Source organism: Phallusia mammillata, chromosome 3 (genome assembly GCF_965637545.1).
Source record: "Phallusia mammillata chromosome 3, kaPhaMamm4.hap1.1, whole genome shotgun sequence".
In the NCBI taxonomy this organism is placed as follows: Eukaryota; Metazoa; Chordata; class Ascidiacea; order Phlebobranchia; family Ascidiidae; genus Phallusia; species Phallusia mammillata.
In genome coordinates, this window is record NC_137254.1 from 20,991,061 (window position 1) to 21,006,061 (window position 15,001).

The 15,001-nt window shown below is 35.3% G+C and overlaps 3 protein-coding genes across 3 annotated transcripts; 2 read left to right on the top strand and 1 right to left on the bottom strand.

Annotated features, from left to right (window-relative positions):
- Positions 1-61: 61 nt before the first annotated feature.
- Positions 62-1,971, top strand: LOC145217420 (uncharacterized). The gene has a single exon (XM_080084681.1). It carries the CDS (start codon positions 753-755, stop codon positions 1,623-1,625), a length of 873 nt encoding a protein of 290 aa, XP_079940807.1. The 5' UTR covers positions 62-752; the 3' UTR covers positions 1,626-1,971.
- An 867-nt stretch (positions 1,972-2,838) lies between these two features.
- On the top strand, positions 2,839-4,491 carry LOC145217421 (U6 snRNA-associated Sm-like protein LSm7). The gene is made up of 4 exons (XM_080084682.1): positions 2,839-3,031; positions 3,248-3,332; positions 3,391-3,462; positions 3,983-4,491. Exons 1-4 carry the CDS (start codon positions 3,026-3,028, stop codon positions 4,117-4,119), a joined length of 300 nt encoding a protein of 99 aa, XP_079940808.1. The 5' UTR covers positions 2,839-3,025; the 3' UTR covers positions 4,120-4,491.
- Positions 4,492-4,599: 108 nt separating this feature from the next.
- On the bottom strand, positions 4,600-12,625 carry LOC145217423 (CDC42 small effector protein 2-A-like). The gene is made up of 5 exons (XM_080084683.1): positions 12,411-12,625; positions 11,895-11,966; positions 10,747-10,851; positions 8,320-8,423; positions 4,600-6,743 (listed from the first exon to the last, which is right to left on the bottom strand). The coding sequence occupies exons 2-4, from the start codon at positions 11,946-11,948 to the stop codon at positions 8,328-8,330; spliced, it is 255 nt and encodes an 84-aa protein (XP_079940809.1). The 5' UTR covers positions 11,949-11,966; positions 12,411-12,625; the 3' UTR covers positions 4,600-6,743; positions 8,320-8,327.
- Between the last annotated feature and the right edge of the window lie 2,376 nt (positions 12,626-15,001).

Sequence of the window (15,001 nt, forward strand, 5' to 3'; positions counted from 1 at the left end):
CGAAAAACAATTTCCCGGGTTTTCTTGTTTACCACGAGATTTCTTTTTGCACAGACGATTAGAAAGAACGCGGTCACGTCTAAAACTGCGGGCCCACTTGGATCACTTGGCACGCTTGGCCCAGCACTTCGTTCAATTGAAAAACTGCGGGCCCACTATATCCAGTGCTTGTCGCGTCTCTCGTAAGTACAAAAACTGCGGGCCCGTTATATCCAGTGCTTGTCGCGTCTCTTGCAAGGAAAAACTGCAGGCCCACAATATCCATTGCTTGGCCCGTCTCTCGCAGGGAAAAACGGGCCAAGTGCTGGGCCAAGCGGGCCCGCAGTTTTAGACGTGACCCGAAAGAACGTGCTGCTAAAAGTTGGCGATAGTTTCGGTCAGAGTGTTTAATTTACCAAAGTAAGCAATTCGTTTAGCTTGGTTTAATGGGAAACAAAAAGCTAATAGTATACTTTCGCTTTTTGTTAGAAGCTAAGCAATAAACAAATATGCGACAGGGTCTTAACGATTTTTTGCTGGTGGTTATGAAATGAAAACTTACCCTATATATCCAAGTAAATAGTACATATTTCGTATTTTTGTGTTTGTTGGCAAACTAACGAAACCATTTTCACTCAAGTTAATTTGGGACCATCTCACGTATCTGCAACTGCAACCAGTCAAGGTTTGAAATAGTAACTAACATTTAACATTTGTCTTTTAGTCTTGGAAAACATTGGTGTATGAAAACTTGAAAAAAATACATTAAAATAATGTCAAATCTAAAAGCTCCGCAAAATTTGTGTCTTGGTCAAACTGACAAATCAGTGACCTCAATTTCAACAACATACTTTGTTCCTCAACCTTTGCCACATAAGTCTCATTATGTGCAAAATCGCTTATTTGTTGGTGGTTTACCCAAAAGTGCTTCAAAAAGAGAAATTGCAATGCTAATGCGCCAGTTTGGAGAAATTACAGAAACAAATTTGATTGATGATGGGTGTCGAAGATTTGCATTTGTTACATTTGAAAACATCGATTCTGCTGATGCAGTCCTAAGTCTGTACCATAGAGGAAGGCCCTTTCTTATTAAAGGATGTCCTGTTGCTATCAACAGGGCATACTTTAAACCAAAAAAGGTGGATGGCAGTAAAGGAAAATATTCCAGTATGGAGTCAGATGATACAAACCATGCCTTTGGAGTTTATCACAATGGAACTGTTTACTTTGATCACAATTCTCCAATGCAATACATGCCAGCATATTCACCTAACAATTATGTTAACAACCCATACTATGAACCCCAGCAAAATTACTACTATGGTGAAAATGCTCCACTGGTAAATTGTCCTATGTATCAACAAACCTACAAAACTGAGTACAACATCAATCAGAATGTCAATATTAGCCAGGTTGTAAATAGTGTTTTCAATCATTCTTTTGACAATTCTGATTTCTCTTCAAGCAATGAACAGAACAGTCAAGATGGGTTGGTGACTGGAAATGATTTGGATAATTCAAATGCTGGCAACAGGGTGATATACGAACAAGGTATACAGCCAGCATCTCCACACAATGCTTTGATTAGTCCTATTACTGGGTATTGGTGCACTGATGCAAAATGTATGCAAAAAATCCCAGAATAAACACTGTATTATGAGCCCACCCTGAACCATGTAGACTTATTGTTTCTAGATCCTTCAAGCAAGCTTTGATTTTATCTACCTTTTATACATTTTTCTACTTGTGCACTACCTTGTAAATATTAGGCACAAATCACTCTTGTAATTATGTTTGCTGCTTAGCTTTTAGATACATTTGTAGTTGCCTGTTTTTAATGGTGGATTTTATGTTTTTAACTATTCTATTCGTTTTTAAATGTGATGGTGGGCTTATAGATACTGTGTATGTACATTTTATTGTATCATGTTCTTTATGTTCTTGTAGATGCATAATCGTGTCATTTTTGTTTCTAAATAATTGTTTTTCATAGCATTTAGTTGATATGTGCCAATTTAAGTTATGACACTCTAGTTTCTTTAAATTTCTTAAAGTTTGATTTCGTTCCAATTGCTCAAATAAACTTTCGTTGCTTTAAGTTTCGTTCAAATAGAAAATAAGAATGCTCACATATAACAACCATTGATTCTCTGGACAAGCGTTGCAGGCAGATTCGGCATACTTATGATGACCTTTATATTCCCCACTCCAGGGTAGTGAGTTAGAACAGCTATCATGTAAAAAAGTATGGGCCCTCTCCTCTAAAGAAGACAGGTTTTGAATTTACTCAACTTGGTTTGCTTTATTCTTCTTGCAGTTTGTCCACCCTCTTTTTGCCATGAAATGTTTTTTATAGATTGGGTAAAACTTTTACAGATCGTAGATAAAGGTCATGCAGATGTGTCATCTGTTTCTTTTACAGGTCTGTTGCGTCAGAAGCAAAATTTTACCTTTTGCAGAAAGTTGCATTCCGCAGTGTAATGCCCGGTGAAAGTTTGCACACAAATAAACATATGTTATATGTGCTGATAACACTGGACCACCAGCGATCCAATAAAGTCGTTAAAGACGCGTTTGGTGAATGGCGAATGCCTTGACTTGAGCAACTATTACCTTCGAATAGTAAACACGCACTTAGATGGGCAAAAATAAGGTTTAACTGTAAATTCTTTCAGGTAGCTCTATTTAAAATGCTCTGAACGCGTTACCTGCTGGAGTTCGCATCAAAACGGTTTACCTGAAGTATACACAATTTTCCATCTTATTTGAATTACATCATCTGCAGTAATAAAAGCACCAAGTTAATTACCTAGTGTGCACTAAGCGAATACTACGGTTTTCGAAGACAGAAAGGCGCCACTATTTACGCCCTCTCGTGACGTAATGGTAATGACGTTACTGTTGAGAAGTACCGTACCACAACGTGAGGTAATAATTTGCATTGATCAGCGCTGCGAAAGGCACTTCGATCATTAGTCGGTACATGAAAGATTAACTGACACCTGTGAATTTTAGAAACTGATTACCTTTCAAAACATCAACCGAAATGTCGGTACGTGTGCACTTGCTTTGTTTTTTTTTACTTTTTATGCCATTTTTGTAGCCATACTTTAAACTCAAAAACCTTACCATTGAACAATGGAATAAAAAAAAGCTTATTAACTGATTAAAATCTTATTACTTTTAATTGTGCTTCAATAAATAAAACCTTTTCTGCCTTTGAACCAGTCCAATTTAATGTGTAAAATATTCAGGTAATTTTTGACAGGACAAAAAGAAAAAAGAAAGCATTTTGGACCTTTCGAAATACTTGGATAGGCCAATTCGAGTGAAGTTTCATGGTGGCCGTGAAGGTAATTTGCAATGTTTTTACAGTCCTGAACCGTTTTAAACATTTTGACTCTATTTTAGCCTCCGGAGTTTTGAAAGGTTTTGATCCACTTCTCAATCTGGTATTGGATAGTACAACCGAAACGCTTAGAGGTGAATTGTTAAAATATTGCATTGGCATGGTGAATTATAATCACAAAGTACACTTGTGTGACTGCATGGTTAATATTATTGCTAGTACAGTCCTTTTTAAACTTTGATTTGTATGATTCTTATTCTATAGAATCCATTACAAGCAGTTTGTAAAAATGTGATGTGTACAATTTATGTACACATGGTTTTAAATTATGTTTGAAATCTTGTTTAAGAATTATATAAATGTAAAAAGGAGGTAAATTAAAAAATGTTACAAAAATGGATCTTGGACATGTTGCATAAATTGCGAAAGCTTTTATAGTCAAAGTAGCACTAGTTCAGCACTTTAGATATAATGTTTACTGGAGCTTAATTTACTTTTGAAATACAGTAAGATATCTTGTATGCATTTAACACCCTTTTCCTAAACTTGCATTATCCTTTTTATCAACTAATTTGGCATCCAGTCTGTAATTGCTAGTCTCCAGCCTTCGTAAAATTATGGTTTAGTGATTTACCACAAATTGAACTATTTTAGACCCTGATGACCCATATAAACTAAGTGAAGATACAAGAGTACTTGGACTTACTGTTTGCCGTGGAACGTCTGTTGTGCTGATCTGTCCACAAGATGGCATGGAAGAAATTCCAAACCCTTTTGTGCAAAACAATTGATAGAGCGTAATCAAACTCATCACTGCAGAGCTAGTAGTTTTGTTCAAGTTTGAACCAGCCTGGATGCACTGAAGGGAATGTCCAGCTGCTTTTGAGTTTGACAAACACTTTTACCCTGTTTCGTTTCAAAAATTGCCTGCCTAAGTTCTAGTTTATTTTTACTTTATTCATGTCAATGCATTTTGTGAACTACATCTGAATCTGAAAAGAAACTGGTTTCTAAATCTTCATGATATAACAGACATACATTTTTGTATTAAAAGGTTATTTGGATATGTTTGTAAATTGGTTAAAGTGTATAAAATACATGTACATTGCCCCAATAGTGCTTTACTCGTATTTATGTGCACCACTAAAAGTCTTTTAACCAGATTTGAAACCACTTTGCATGTCTGTTATGTGTAATTCTGCAACAACAGGATGTATGTGCAGAGAACATTACAAACACTTTTCAGAAACAACCTTTTGCAATACAAAAGCTTTCTAATGTAAACATTTTATTTTTTAGATCATATTAATTACACAATTTAAGGTTCTGAGTAACTCATAAAACAGAAAACAAAACATCAATAAAATAAAAATGGTGGCAGAAATAAAATAACAGTATTATCTCAGCAAAGCATTGAAATAACCTACACAAAATTTTCTGAAGTGAAACAAGAATAAAATAGGTATGACTTTATGAAATGACACATGATAGCTTAAATGGGAATTAAAACAAAATATACCCCAACCGTTTTTTATGGAAAACTTGCTTAATAAACAAATAGGTTTTTTTTTACTAAAAAAGGATAAAATTTTAATCAGAATGGTCGCAGTCTATGGCAGAATTTAATCCAGAATATATTGTAAAAAATTAGAAAGGCAAAATTGTTGTATCTAATGATAATTCTAAACGCACAAAGTTTGTACAAGGCATCTTATATGCAAGACAGTGGAATCATGCACACTGAAAAAACAATGTTTTAGAGAATAAAGTGTCAACAACAATAAGACACCTCTTAACATGATGGAAGACACATTTTTAACTTGAAAATAAAAGTACTGCAATTTCTACAAAACCAACAATAAAGGACTTTTATGACCAGTTGAAAAACCTATGATAGATGCCCTAACACAATGAACAATAGCACAGTATTTTTGGCAAAAGTCATGGTGTTCTTCAGTAAAATGAGTCCTTAAACAATATGTTCTTTGACATTGTACAATTAGTGTAATGTTTTGTTCTATATTAACAAAGGTAATAAGTCATTTATGAGTTGATCGGAATAGTGAGATTGAAAATAATCGCACAAAAGCAGGGTATAATGTTGCTGCATGAACTTTACAACCAGCGAAAGTTGATTATCATTTGTTTCAAGAGCAATTCATTATCTATTTGAGCTTATGCCTTTTTTACAAAACAAATTAAATTTAATGCAAACACATATTTGATCTGTTCAACTGCCATTGAAAAAACAATAACACAGGTACGTCATACTTAAAGAAACACTGAACTATTTCCAATGCACATATTCTGCATAAAATACATAAAAACAAGTTAAAATGCCAGAACAAAACAATAAAGAGCTTCTGTTCAAAGGAAAATCTGCCTTTAAAGCATATAGCATCGAAATGGACGGAACAAAAGTGTCAAGTACATGATTAAACACTGGTCCCAGGTGATTCAAAGTTGTGTCTAGGGTTCCACAATAAACTGCTTCTTTGTGTAAGTTTTGGGGTCAATTTAAATTCACAAATCAATACAGCCAGTGGTGGGATTCAATTTTTTTGTCAGTCGGTTCTATCACAAACTCATATTTTTCAGCTGGTTCTGTTACAAAAAGTCCATTGACCATAAACAGTAATGCTAACCGGTTTGTTGATTTTATAAAAAAATTCGTAAGACGGTTCTATACAACCAGTGTGAACCGGCTGAATCCAACCACTGACTACAGCATATCTACAAACCCATTACATGAATTGGGAAAATTTAAGGTTATAAACCAGTGTATGTGCTGTGGTATGGCCAAAAAGAAAATGTTAAATGTATGTGGGGTGATTGTCTCAAAAATGCTAGAAATATTTGTAACAAGAGTTTTAAATAGTGCCATGTGCATGAATGATGTCAACAGTAACAATTTAATGGTAAATGTGGGTCTCCAACCGTATACACTTGTGCATGTCAACTTCCTTGTGACAATAGTAACTACACAAGTCGCTGGGAGAGTAAAAATATAATCTCAAAACATGCCAGAAAAAACATACAAACAAGACAGTATCGACGAAAGTGCATACACATCCAAGCAAGTGTATACTATAGAGTTCTAGCTAGTTATTCATTAAAGCAAATGTTAGGCCGAAGGATAAAACAAAACGAAAAAGATAAATATTCTTCGTATGTGCACAGGATTGGTCAGGGATTTTACCAACTGTGATAAATGTACAAAATTGAGGTCAATGTATTTTCATTGTAAGGCACATGATTTTCAACTAAGGTTTGTTTCACGTGGCGATACTTGGAAGTACTGCACAATGCTTGCTGGCATAATTCTTTGCAAGAACTTGAAACCACAAAAAACACTGCGACCTCAATGCACATTCGTCCGAATAATAAAAAGCAAGAAAATCGATGAAGTGGCAACCTGGAAAATACAAATAGCCTAGTAATTGAATTTGTATTATTTTTTAAACTCATAAGTAACTGTACAAAATGTATGCCGGTTCTCGGCTCAAGGATCTAAGCTGCAATGGCGGACAGGGACGTTTGAAGGAGTGGAGTCAATCTGGCCCCGGCAACTAGCCCGATACGATAATGATTATTTTTCAAACCAATCGTGTTAAGTGTATAAAATATATTGATAAGGACTAAAACTTAATGGCAATTATATGAATTGGCGCACATTTCATATACAAGGCTTCAGTGTATATGTGAACTGCACCAGTCAAAAAAGAGAGTGTTACACACAACTGCCTGATATATGCATTGATTTTTACCACATTATGTCACATTTGTTGAAACCCTTTCTGTTTTGAAAGTAATGCTCCACATATTTGTCAAACTTTACACTTGTCATAAATCCAATTTACAAATCTAACCTTTTCACAAAATGTGCTTTTTATGTAGCTATATCTTCACATAAACTGACCATAATATACAATTTAAAATAGGTTATCTCTTTACCACTAGAAGTGTACACTCAAAGTCCAACGGAACCATATGCCCATATAAGTTGCTTTGATAATGTTACTGAATGTGCATGATATGATTCACCAACGAAGTTGGTCACCATTAATGATGTAACATACTCGTTAGACATGTGCTGTAGTACGAATGTGAGTTATCAATCAGCTATATCATTCCCACAATATTTTTAAATGACTTTTATTTAGTGACAAAGGCAGTGGGCAAATTTCAAGAGTCCACACACTTGTAGTTTTTTTTCGTGAAGCAGCATTTATGTGATTTAACTAAGATTGTCATTCACTACCCAACACTTCATACAACATAAACACCGATGTCTACCTTTGAATGGGCTATGTTATAGTACAGGGGTGGCCAGACCTGATTCATGCTCGAGCCGCATATCACAAAACTTAGTTTCAAAAGAGCCGCAAAAAAAATCCAAAACGAATTTATTCACTGACAATAAAGTCTGCGCTATCAAATAATTAATGATTGTTGTGCGGTGATACTCTGTGTCTCCACCTGGGCTGCAAGGTGTTTGAAATTAGGCTGATATGATGGGAAAGTTTTTGTGTTTAGCTTCGTAACGACGTTTCATTGTAACGATTGAGCGAAGCTGGACAGATCAGACACACAGGTTTACCTTCATTATCAATGCATGGTAACTCCTCCTCCCATTCTGTTTTAAAAGTTATATTTTCCTGTTTATCTTTCTTTTTTGCAGTAATTTCTCAACAACGTTTTTTTGGCTAAACTTTGCAGTTATGGCATGTGCAACATTAAAGAGCCGCAATCGAAGGTTTGACAAAACCTTAGTTTGTTTGACAAAACCAAATGATGAATTCTGTTTAGTTTAAGTTTTGTTAGCAGCAAAAGGATAAACATTGGGGACTTTCTTATGACAGAAATGACAAGCGTTTTAAGGTTGGCTAGACATTTGCACATAACAGGAAGGTTACAATGCGGTATGACCTTTGGCAAGAACTGTATTTGGGACCAATGTCCAAAACACAAATAGGGACTATTATACATACCTGTATTACTAGGATGCATCTGGTTTTATATCTGTTAGTTTTCTTTCAACTGATACATCTGTTCTGAATTCGTAACCTCCTTTACTTTGCATGTTGTCTTGTAACTAAAAAAAAACACAAATTGATCTTGTTAGCTTTAACACCATGAAACCAACAAATCAGAAAAAAGATATTTACACTGATTAAGGTTTAAGTATATTGCTACTTGTAGTTTGTACACTTTGTGTTCTTTAGTACACTCTGGTTTGTAGATATTAGTGATGGGACGATACCAGGTTTTGAAGCAAGTACCGATACCGAGTACCAAATGTATATACCTTCGATACCGATTACCGAGTACTTAAGTGTAGTCTTGTACTTAGTTGTATATCACTGGCTAATTTATCTACCATGGTCGGGGTACAGGCGTGCACACACACACACACCGAAAAATGTAATTACCATGTGATAGCAAAAAAAATGTGTGTAACCTGGCACAGAACTTTTTCCCGATTTTGTGCTGTCCGAAACAAATATTGGCATAAAGTTGCCCGAATTCTTATGGTGTAAATCGGCCTTCGGTACTTGCAGGTTGGTATCGAACACTTAGACAAAATATTTTGATACCGAGTACGAGTATCGATACCACTGAAATCGTTCGATACCATCGATACCGAGTACCGGGTACCCGTCCCATCACTAGGACATATTATGGACGAAAAACACTTTGGAATCAGCAAAAAATAATTAAATTCTAATTATCTGCAACCAAATAAACACTTTCAAATTCACAAAAAAATTCATTTCCTGCTAAAACAGTGATGTTTTATCACAGACAACTGCACAGGCTCCTTTTTGGCAGTCATCACACAACACACGTGGTTAAAATGATTACATAATGTTACAACAGGCTTGAATTAGAGAACAAAATGCTAATTGTGTGGTTACTTAAAAAATTACATTACATACAAGTTTATGAATGACATTTTAAAAACGTTGCTTTATTAAAAACAGGACACGCATATGAAAACTATACTTTTGCATGTAACACAAAGAAACATTTAAGAGACCTAGTATTTGTAATCCAAAGGTCATTAGCTAATGAGAATGCTTACTACGGCGAAGGGATGTTAATTATAACTTAATACATCATGTCTGATGTACTTGCATCACATCACTTCTGATCACATGTAATACTGGACATGATAAATCTGTCCCTCGATTATGACAAATACCAGCAGCTTAGCAAAGCCCTTTGTTACAATGTATTAACTAAATTTAAACCCTATTTTTTAACATGATTGTACATGCTGTACATAATGTATATACTTCAAAAAAAATGCTTATGAATAGCTAACCACATGAGCAATATATACACATTAAAGAGCTCCTTTGTTACAATGTATTCACTATATGTATGGGAGATCCAGGGCTTAATCTCAAGGTTTGCAAAAGAATATTTTTCATGTTAGGTGATTAGCTATTTGCATTTATATGTATACATATTAACCATTGCTTATTGAGCTTGCAAATATATACAAAGTAAAAAAGTAAGTGTTGCTGTTGCTTTATTGTCATAATTTATAATCATTTTATCACTTTTGATCAAACCATTTTCCTTCACTTAAACAAAAGAAGAAATATGTATACCACAAAATGTACATTGTGCATGTACTCCATTGAAAAAGCTCTTGAGTGTACATGAGAGAAACCTAACAAAATTACACAACCAACGTGGTGTTTTCCTGTTGTATAAATGTCAACACCTTTGTATGTATGCAAAAAAACCTTTATCAAACTTTTATCACAGTTATTCGTCCCACGACCTTTATTCTGTCACATTTTATGTACAGCATATTTTCAAGGCTGCACAACTTCCAACTCTCAAGAATTTGTTATACATTCTGTTTCCGTGCCACACCATGTTTGATTAATTGCTTGTTTCATGCTCAGAACTTATCTTAAATGAGCTTGATTTGACTAAACAATTGTGATTTGTTATAAAACAACTAACAAACAGCATTACAGCCAGTTGGTATAGTGCCCAATCATGTTTGCATGCCCTGTCTTTTGCATCCGTTAGGTCAGTGTTTTTTAACCTTTTTTGCGCTCATACCCTTGAGCTTTCATACAATTTTCTCATACCCCCTGAATTAATCTTAGTGTATTTATAACTTGGGTGTTGAATGCATGCATGAAAACAGTATTGTAAGTAGGACAAAACTAACCCATTCTAGATATGTAACAAAGTAACTTGTTATGCATTCTTCACAAATATGCCTAAATAGCACATATAGATTCACCCTGCATGTCGTACCCCCTACTTTGATGCTTCGTACCCCCAAGGGTACACATACCCCTGGTTAAGAACCACAGCCTTAGGTAATAATAAAAAGGATGCTATAAGTTAGTATAATGTATCAGTCCACACAGGAAAACTTGACTTACATCATCGCCCCCAGACTCTCCTGATCCGATGTGATTTAAATGTTGGAAGTTTGCAGGAGCACCAATCATACTGGGGTCTAGCTTTCTCCTTTTTGGCTTTCTTTTCTAAAATAGAAACAAACATTTTACAGTTTTCTTTCTCCCGGAGCATAGACAAAACAAATTAAAGGTAAAAAACACTGGCTTTCATTATTCGACACTAATCTGCAAGACTTTAGTAATGTTAGAACAGAGGTTGAAAACATTTTAACTGTAAGAGCCAATAAAATCACATCTTCCAAAATGTTTTTTTTTTGTTTTTTTTGTAAGAGCCATTGATTATTCTTTTTGTAAATAGAAGAAGATCAGTAAATCATCATCAAAAAAGGAGCATTAAGCACAAATGTATTATTTCAAAATTATGATTTATCAGCAGAATTATGTATATATATATTAGTTATGTGTTAAGAAATGCAAATAGAGATGTCTGAGAGTCACATCTGACTTGAAAGATATAGGTTTCTGCACCTTGTGTTAAAGATTTATATTGGGCCTGTTTCATGTACATCATCTTTGAACTATTTTTTTATTTTTTTTATCATATAACATAGTTCATTTTACCAACAGATTTGGTGATAATAGAAACCCAACTAATGAAAAATGTAAGGTCAAAAGTGTTCATACAGACCAAAGATAAATAATGCTATGCACATGTATAAACCATCATACATCAGGCCTGCAAGAGGTGGTATACTGTATTACCACTTCCAAAATACAGTAGTGACCCATCACATATTCTACATTCTTACACATACATCTGATATTTTCAAATTTCGCAAGTTTAAATAGTTAGGGCCAGGTACAAGTCATATGTTGTTTAAGCTGATCCTATTTTGTTTGCAGTGCTTTGACCTATTTTTGCCTTAGTGAATTAAATTGATATGTTTATCATCAGTGCTATAAACAAACCAATGCATATGGCATACCAAATCCAGACTCTTATGTAATACCAGTTGTCAAGAGCCTCTATGTAGCGAGGCATAAACTTAGGTAGATTAGCCTTTGTTAAAACTTTAGATGAACAGCGTTAACCCAGATTTAAAACAATGAATCTAAAAAGGAAATGAGCACTTTACTAACCAACAGTAAATCTTATATTTAATACTTACTGATTGTCCGCTGCTTGACATGCAACAAGAAAAACACACCCACATTTCTGCCATGATGAACCAATAGAATTTCTATAACAAACAAACACTAACTTACACAAACTTCTTGCACAACCAGGGTAATATAATCAATGTGAAATTTATGGGTGAAATTTAGTTTGATAAAAAACATAAATATAGAAAAGAACTTACTCCGTGAAATTTTATGTTTAATTCACCATTTTGGTAGTAGCAAAATATAGAAATATTTATTACATGAGACAGTGTTTCCTCATTTAATACATGCTTTTTTGTAGCCACAGATAAATATTTAAAGAAAAGATACAAATATTGCTTTTTAAACATTTTTAGGTCCACTTGTCACAAAAATACCAACACAAAATCTATTGTTAATTTAAGCAAGGCAACTATTTTGAAACGTATTTTGAAACACAAGATTCCTTCACAATTCGTAAAGTTAAATATCAGAATCTCCACCACAGTTTGGAAGTACAATCAAATGATCCATTTAAATACCTTTTAGTGTTTGAACACCACTTCTTTTTGAACACCAACAGTAACGTTTCAGTTCTTCAGTATAAATCCAAAAAATAATCACAGTTTAAGTAATTTCCAAACCAAATTTTCTCTCAGGCGGCTAGTACAATACCGCCATTAAATCCAATTTTTCACAAGTTTACCCAGTTTTTGACTCACATACGTATCTGTAAATATGTTAACGTACTGTATTGTGGGCTAAGGGCGGTACATTACAAGGTTAAACTTGCCTTAGCAAACAACAAAAACAAACAGAAAAAAACGCTATTTTAAACGCATTTTCCCCTGTCATATATTGTACAAAATCTTAAATTGTAAACAAAATACAGCTACTCTGACAACAATAAACTGTTTAAATAACAGGTTTACCAGGTGTTTACAAAAGAAGATCGTAAAAACTGTGTTTAGTAGCAGACTGGCAGTTAACGATCCTGCCGGTATTATTGACTCAAGACCAACCCAACTATAAAAATCATATTATGATGACATAATATTGACGTCATTGCGGTGCACCAAAAACACAAAGAGCAAACTCTTGACAGTGTAGGTTGTTTTTGAGGGAAAATATTTTATCACAAAATGAAATGTACCAAATATTGATGCCAATTACCAAGATACAAACACGTATCAATGATAAGGGCAAAGCAACATGCAGACATAGGGATATTATTTCTCGTAATCAACGATTGTTGAATAAACTTTAGTTTCCAAGATTTTTGTGGAGTGAGAACAATATTTTATTTTATCAGGTGGCACTGTTTGGCGCAGCCGAATTGTACTGACGAAAAGGTTTATTGTTTGCAGCACAGCCTGTTTAGCTAGCAGTTGTATCCTAATTCCAACTTTACAACAGTTCAAATTCCAACTCACAAAGGTAAAGGTGGTGAATGCTTGGTGACTGGCTGATTCGGTATAGCGCCTTCAATGGGCCTGGCGTACTGTGATTTATATATGAGTGTGCCGTGATCGCTGGTCTGCATAGACGCTTCAGGGCTGATCCCAGTTATGAATTTATGTTCATCTTAACTGATACTGGTCAATCTGGCGATCCCCTACTACGAAGCTGACATGTGCAGCATACGAGGCAGGCAACGGTGCTTGTGATTCGATTTTCGGCGGATTCTCCACTGGGCCTGTGTAGCTCAGTTGGTAGAGCGCGAGTCCCGAAAAGACTCCTGTCGTGGGTTCGAATCCCACCGCAGGCTAGATTTTTCTAGCCTACGCCTTGCCATATGGTGGTGAATGCTTGGTGACCGGCTGATTCGGTATAGCGCCTTCAATGGCCCTGGCGTACTGTGATTCACAAAGGTAAATTAATGGATTTTACATTATGTACAAAAATTTAAACTATTTTGTCCAGTGGTTCTCAACCTGTGGTACGCGCACCACTAGTGGTACAAGCGGGGGTGCTGTTTAGGTGGAGCGTCGTGCGTAGCTTTCTGTTTATGTCCAACTGATTAGGCCTGGTTTGGGACGAAATTCTTGTTTTCCTTTCAATTTTCTAACTATCCTCGTCTAGAAAAATGGGCTTACATATATCTCTGGTACCCATTGAAAAACGGATTAAGTCAGGGGTGCACAACTCGCAGCCGTACGGCCACATGCGGCCGTGGAGACGAGTTAGTGCAACCGTGACCATGTATATTGAAATACATGTACTGGCGGCCGTGACGTAAATTATTTTGGTCTGGGGGTGTGTGTTTTTTGTATTTTTTGCTTTTATCCCGCTTTTTATTTTGTTTTTAGACACTGATGATGCTTTTTATAGCGAAATGCATTTGTTTTGATAAAACAAATAAAATATAGCGACAGATTTAGTGGTTTTTCACACTGAATTTTCTTGATCTGATTTTAATGACCCTGAATCGTCGCAGTCGTTTTACTTGAAAGGAGATTTCAATAATAAGAAAAGAACATTTTGCTGAATTACTACATTTTGCTAAATATTTTGATTTTCAAACTGCTCTAAACAGATTTCGTGGGACTGGAAAAAAGATTACTTTTTGTACGCCTATCGTGTGCAAACAATGCAAAAAACAGGCTTCTCAATCGCCGCAATGCAAATTATAATGCCATAAACAGTTAGCACCATTCAGCTTAATCCAGGGGTGGGCAAACTACGGCCCGCGGGCCGCATGCGGCCCGGCAAAGGAGTTCATGCGGCCCGCCAAATGTTTCCGAGTAACGCTGAATAGTACTATGAGCACAGGCGCAGAGTTTTAAAAATACCGGGGGTGTGACTTGCCGATACCAATACCATGTGCAGTATCTGTACCCGCACGATCAGTTTTTTTTAAGGTTTGGTTTGGGTGACCGCTAAGTAGTTTTAAGAGACCGCAAGTATTTCATTTAAATACCAAAAAATAGCCATTTCCAAATTTTGGGAAACCGCTGGAGAAATTAAACACCTTAAAAAATTCAGTCTTTGTTGCAACAAACGCTTGTTTTTTTAAAAAAACAATTACAATTGTAGCGTTTCAACCACTGTTTGTACAATCATGAACAAACGTATTTGCATAAAGCTGAAAATATACTATGTAATAATTTTGCGCAGGGGTGCACAACCTGCG

Coding starts and splice junctions, on each gene's coding strand:
- LOC145217420 (XM_080084681.1), top strand. CDS start 753: ATGTCAAATCTAAAAGCTCCGCAAAATTTGTGTCTTGGTCAAACTGAC.
- LOC145217421 (XM_080084682.1), top strand. Junction 3,333..3,390: donor GTTTCATGGTGGCCGTGAAG/GTAATTTGCAAT, acceptor ACTCTATTTTAG/CCTCCGGAGTTTTGAAAGGT. Junction 3,463..3,982: donor TACAACCGAAACGCTTAGAG/GTGAATTGTTAA, acceptor GAACTATTTTAG/ACCCTGATGACCCATATAAA.
- LOC145217423 (XM_080084683.1), bottom strand. CDS start 11,948: ATGGCAGAAATGTGGGTGTGTTTTTCTTGTTGCATGTCAAGCAGCGGA. Junction 10,852..11,894: donor TGTCAAGCAGCGGACAATCA/GTAAGTATTAAA, acceptor TTTCTATTTTAG/AAAAGAAAGCCAAAAAGGAG. Junction 8,424..10,746: donor GAGAGTCTGGGGGCGATGAT/GTAAGTCAAGTT, acceptor GTTTTTTTTTAG/TTACAAGACAACATGCAAAG.